Source organism: Nyctereutes procyonoides, unplaced genomic scaffold, assembly GCF_905146905.1.
Source record: "Nyctereutes procyonoides isolate TBG_1078 unplaced genomic scaffold, NYPRO_anot_genome, whole genome shotgun sequence".
Lineage (NCBI taxonomy): Eukaryota > Metazoa > Chordata > Mammalia > Carnivora > Canidae > Nyctereutes > Nyctereutes procyonoides.
In genome coordinates, this window is record NW_026575142.1 from 43120685 (window position 1) to 43126778 (window position 6094).

The 6094-nt window shown below is 59.3% G+C and overlaps 1 protein-coding gene across 1 annotated transcript in view; it reads left to right on the plus strand.

Moving 5' to 3' along the window:
• Positions 1–676, plus strand: part of SLC9A3 (solute carrier family 9 member A3) — a 40917-nt gene extending 40241 nt beyond the window's left edge. The window contains exon 17 of the mRNA XM_055307667.1: positions 548–676. Within this exon, the coding sequence (XP_055163642.1) occupies positions 548–551 (4 nt within the window). The 3' untranslated portion in view covers positions 552–676. The remainder of the gene's footprint in view (positions 1–547) is intronic.
• Positions 677–6094: the final 5418 nt, after the last annotated feature.

The following is a 6094-nucleotide window of genomic DNA, read 5'->3' on the forward strand; positions in this document are numbered from 1 at the left end:
CCATCCCTTCCCTGTGGGGTGTTCCAGCAAGTGTGAGGGGCGCTGCCTGGGGCAGCCTTAGCCTCGCTTTGCCGGGGTGGGGGGATGTTACTGGGGAGTGAGCTCGTGGGAAACGCCGGGTGGGCGGGACCTCTGGGTGCTTCTGCTGCTCCTCTGCCGTCTCCCGGCTTCTGCCTCTGAACCCCACACCCTCCTCGACCCGGAGAGGCCACGGGGCGGGGACCATCTCCCGGCAGGGTGGCAGCCCGGGGCGGGCACACACTGGACACCCCTGTAGTACAGGTGCCTGTCGAGGGGCTGCAGGAGCTAGTCCTCCCCGACCCGGTCACCGTGGGCCGCGCTGGCCACACGGCCAGGCCATGGCCTGAGACTGTACCGGTGGTGGCGGTGGGGGCCCTGGACGATGGTGGGGGAAGGGTCCACGGGCCGGGGTGTCCCTGTGGTTCTGTCCCCGCCCGGGGGCTGTGGCAGCTCCGCCCGCCCCACCCCGCAGGGACCCGAGGCCCCCGCCAGGTGCCCGCGGCGCTCACGCCGTCTTCCCCTGCAGGTGACACGGGCTCCGATGTGCCGCTGACCGGACGCGCGTCCCCTCCCGCCGCCGAGAAGCCCGCGCTCCCCGCGCGCTCCCCGCGCCCGCGCGCCCGCAGCCCGGCCCCGCCCGCCGAGGCCCCGCCCGCCGAGGCCCCGCCCGCGGAGGCCCCGCCCGCCGCGCCGTCCGACCGCGAGGCGGGGGCGGGGCCGGAGCGCCGCGGGGGGCCGGGCGCGCATGCGCGGTCGGCGGCGGCGCGCAGGGTGCACAGCCGGCGCTCGTTCCAGCGGCCCCGCGCGCGCCGCCGCCCGGCGCTGCTGAAGCTCGCGTCCCTGCCGCCGTCGTGCCACGCGCCGCCGCACGCGCTGGAGCAGGAGGAGACGCCGCTGTGACCCGAGGCCCCGGCGTGTCCGCGGGCGCGGCCGCCTGCAGGGAGCGGGCCGGGCGGGCGGGGCCGAGGGCCCTGAGGCCACCTGCGCCGGCCACCTGCGCCGGCCACCTGCGCGTCACCGCCCCGCAGGTGGGCTCCGTCCGGCTCCAGGTCTTGCCGCTTGGCGTCCTCCCTCCCATCAACACTGCCAGGGACACGGAGCCCCCGTGAAGTGACGTGGGCCGGCCAGGTGCGGACGCTGCGTTGCGCCCCTCGGGGATGTGGGCAGCCCGGCCCTACCTGGCCCTCCGGTCCACTCCCCGTGCCCCGCACTGCCTGTCCCCTTAGGGACTGTCGCGTGCTCACCCTTTGTGTGTTGTGAGGTCAGAGCCCAGCACCGGGGTGGCTCTGGCCCAGGTGTGGGTGAGGCGACCTGCGGATGCAGGTGCTGCCGGGGCACCTGGTCTCCAGCCGGAGCAGTCCCACGGACACTGACACTGGGAGATGGCCCAGGCTGTGTCACAGGTTGCACGGGCCGTGTGGACAGGTCTACACAGCTCCAGCTGAGTCTGGCAGAGCTGTCACTTAGCAAGCACCTTCATGGGGTCAAGGCCCGGTGGGCGGAGCTGCCTACCGTTGTGGAGTGCCAGGAGACTTGGCACAGCGCACAGACCCGCCCCCCCCAGCCCTGAGAATGTTGTAGCACGCCGTCTCACCCCCTCCAGGGTCTCAGGGACAGGGCTGCCCCCTTCACCTCCCACCCCAGAGGGAGACCCGTCTGGCATTCCAGTTGGGGGAGCGGCTGAGGTGGGTGAGGAGGCTGCCACAGTGAGCCCAGGACGGGGCCCTCATGTGCCCTGGCCTGGCCCTCAGACTGTGTTTTGCGTGAGAAAGACGTAGTAAAGATCAGAGGGATACGGACACTCCTAGAAGCTTTTCTCAAGAGGCCCGGCCCTGTTCTGCTCAGGAGCATCAGCTGTGCCGGGACTGCACTGTGATGGTATAAATTCCCACAGCCCTCACAGCGAGGCCGGTAGCACTTTGTAGGGTTTTAATCGTGCTCATTGGGACGCTGCTGGAAAGAGGCTGTACATCTGCTGTTTACACCTTTGCCGTTGGCTGTTCAGCAACATGAAGCTCCTGACCCTGATGGCAGCAGATCTTCTCCTTACTGGAATCACACATACCTGGTGGGGTTGGGCTTTCCACAGTTACCCCACAGTGTGCAACCATTATGACCAATTCCGTAAGCACAAACTCCAGCCATCACCCGCAGAACAAAACCTGCCTGTCAGCGAGCCCAGGCCCCGCAGCAACTGGGCCCATGGCCAGGAGGGCACATGCCCTGTCCGCTCCCTGCAGAGTGCTTGGTCCAGATCAGTGAGGCCCTGACACACCAGGGCCTCCAGGGTCCCCAGCCCAGCTGGTCTGGCACCTCCAGCTGCCTTAACAACTCACCTGGGCCCAGTTCCCAGCTGCAGAGCAGAGGCTGAGTTGGGGGAGGTGGGTCAGAGGCATCCCCCTCAACACCAGAGGTAGTAAACCGGCAGGTGATGCATCTGTTTGACAGATGGCTCCTGGCTCAGCGCTTGGCTAGGGTTTTCTGTGCTGGACGCCAGTTCGCTGAACGGCCACAAGGGAACCGCAGTCCAGGTAGGGAGCCTCCCTGGTGGAATCCCACATTTCAAGCCCTAGAGAAAGTGCTGGTGTTTCCTCTATGGACAGTCCTATGCGCCCTAGTGCTGTGGATACATTTCATAGACGAGAATCCTAGTCGTTCTTGTCGTTGTAAAACAGAATGTAAACAACATCTTATGAATGTATTTCCTTAGGAAAACTGTTGTAAAATTTTTTATTAGAAAAATTCCTATTTATTTCGTACTGAACTTTGGCCTACTTTATGGTAGACTATAAAGAACACAAATCTACGAGTTGCTAATTCTCACTTCTGTATTTTCTTGAAAATAACTTTGTTACAGTGCTTCTGTACTGTGTACTAGTGATCTTCTATTGTTAAAGGAGATTTAAAATTTTCATTGAAACTCCAATAGAAATGTACACTGAGTTAGGAGTGGTGAAAATTGTGTATGTGAATTTGGTGAATGTAATCTTAGTCAATTTTGTGAACCCCTGATCACAGAACAATGTGCCTTACAGGGCTGCCCTGGATGCGCTGGGCAGGGGCCCATCACAGACCCTGTCACACCTGCACGATCAAGTCTATTAAACATGTTTCAAGGCACTGTGGGTGGAAACTTTGTGAGAAATTGTATGGAGGAGATTTAAGGGGCAGTTTGCTCTGGCACTGAAATCAACATCGACATGCACGTGCGTGCATGTCAGAGGCAGCCCCTTCTATGGTGCAAGGTGGGCATTGAGACTGGTGACGGCTGCACACCCTGGGCCGAGAGCTGGTTCCATGTCCCAGCCAGAGGTCGGCGGATGCCACCACACACTCAGACTCATCCCTGCACACAGGGCGCAGGCCCTGGAAAGGGCAGAGCAGGAGCCACCCAGCCAGAGTGGAAAGATGAAGCCCCTGAGATGTTGAGAGGGGGTGGGCCCAGGGCTGAGGAGAGGGGCTGGCAGAGCCGGGCCCAGAGCCTGAGTGGGCAAGGGCAGGCTCTGACGGTCAAGAGGAGGCTGATGGGAGGGCAGAAGTGTGGGTGACCCGACTCAGAGCTGCACACCTGCCCCTGCAGAGAAAGCGAGTGCACAAGCACGGGTGTGGAGGGAGGGGCAGAGGGAGAGAGAGGATCTGAAGCCGATTCTCCGCTGAGCACAGATCCCGACACGGGGCTCCATCTCATGACCCCGGGATCAGCTGAGCTGAAATCAGAGTCCAACGCTCAAAACAACAGAGCCTCCCAGGCACCCCCAGACACATCTTTTACTTTTTAATTTTTAAAAAAATTTTTACCAAGCAAGGGGAGCAGTTGAGGGAGAGGGAGAAGCAGACTCCCTGCTGAGCAGGGAGCACGATGCGGACTCAATCCCAGGACCCGGAACCATGACCTGAGCTGACGGTAGACGCTTCACCAACGGAGCCTCCCAGGTGCCCCCAGACACATCTCTTAATAGTTAAAATCTTGATGTTTAATTTTTAAATGTTTATTATGAGAGACACAGAGAGAGGCAGAGACATAGGCAGAAAGAGAAGTAGTCTCCATGCAGGAAGCCCGATGCGGGACTCCATCCCAGGACCCCAGGATCACACCCTGAGTCTAAGGCAGAAGCCCAACCGCTGAGCCACCCAGGTGTCCCTGATGTTTATTTTAAAAAGAAAATAGCACATCAATGCCAAGTCTGCAGGTAGTTTTTTAAGAGGAGTCTAATCAAATTTTAGCCATTTCAAAGCTGATAGGAAGGAGTCCCAAGGAGCGGGGGTTCTAGGACTACGCTAAGTACTGCAAACTGGTCAGCTTAAAACAATAAACTCACTGCCAAGAGGCCCCAGTGAGGCCAAGGCCTTGCTTCTCAGCTCCTGTGGGGAGTCCTCTGGCCACGTCTGTCTGTGTCCATCCGTGTCCGGTGCTCTGGGGCTGGGAGGAGCATCACTTCAACCCGCCGTGTCTGTTGCAGCCCCACTGGCTCTTCCCAGGCCTGCTGTTCAGGGAGCCCCTCTCTGGGCTTCTCCCGGCTCTGAGCCATGTGTCCTCGCAGGGCCGTACCACCTCCGGGAGGGCGGGCGGGGCAGCCAGCAGCCCGTGTGGCCCTCCCTCTCCAGGCACTCCGTGCGTGGGCTATATGCAGCCCTCCAGGTAAGCATCAGTGTCTGTGCTCACACGACTACACTATGGTGTTCAGGAGACCCCTCTACCACGCCCTGGAAATCCGATGAATAAAACTCTAATGTCAGGGAGATCCCCTACCTTGAAAGATACTCTCAACTGAATGTTAAGTGTTCTAATAACAACCCCAGACCAGTGAGGCCACAGTGGCCCAACACGACCTGTTCTTGGTACGGGCTGCAGGCTGCCTGACCTGTTAGACCCACTTCCCAGCATGTGGCCTGAAGGGCTGTCCCCTAGGCTGTCCCCTGCCCCCCGGGATGTGGCCCTCCACTGCCCACTCCCACCCCACCCTGGTCAATGGACTGCCTTCAAAGTCAGATGTCCCATTACTTGGAATGTGGCACCTGGCCTTCATGCCAGGTGGCCAGAGCTTCACCCACCGTTGCCACCACCATCTCCGAAGCTGGGGTAACCATCCCACAGTCAGAGCAAGAACACCGCAAGGACCAGATGTGCCATGGGGATCTGCCGTCCCTCGTTATTTTTTCCTGAAGTAACGTGGAGTGAAAATTCAGATAGTGAAATAATAAATGTATTTTTACTGTTATAAGGGACAATAATTAGCGATAGTTAACTGTTGACTTTATTTGAAAACATTTGGCACTTACTCCCCACTAGACGGTAAAACATACACTTAACACAAAGAGATAGGACATTAGCTCCGTATTTATAGAAGTTACCTTTCTTCTGAGCCAGAAGCATTTCTAAGAACTGCATCTGGTGTTTAGTCACTTAATTCCATTTAGGTTTTGATTTTTAGAAGAAAAAGTCCTACCGGTGAATTGTTTACTCTCAAGAAGAGAAAATAAGTGCAGTGATGGACTCTGTGTCTTTAGCGTGGCTGGAGAGGAAACAGAGCCCCTCGGAGGCTTGCGCTGAGTGCTCCGAGCAGGCCATGCAGCCGCACGCAGAGCAGCAGGGGGACTGCATTGCGGGGCTGGTGGCATAGTGGGGAAGGGGCTGCACTCCCCCCTCCTGACCCAGCAGTACCAGGGGCAACTCTCCTTGCCTCCCGTTAGCCCGCAAGCACACCTGAGATCCCACTGCGGCTGGTGGGGACGGGTCAGGACCCGCAAATGGCCCACTGTTTATTCTGCTGCAGCCCGTTTACTGTGCAATTCCAGACTAATGTGCAAACGAGGCCACCACCAGAGCCGCTGGCATGGAGAGATGGCCATGCAGAGCAGCCTGAGGGATCCCCGGTCACGTAAATGTTTGCCTTCACCGGCGATTTCACTTCATCAGACCTGAGGCTCCTGCCATCACTCTCTCCCCTCAAGGCTCCGCCCAGCCACACCCACCCGGTGCCAGTGGTGCTCCTTTGGAACCTGTGGCATGGAACCTGTGGCAAGGCCCACTGGGGAGACGCCTGCCTGACTCCTGAGGGGCTCAGCACATCAG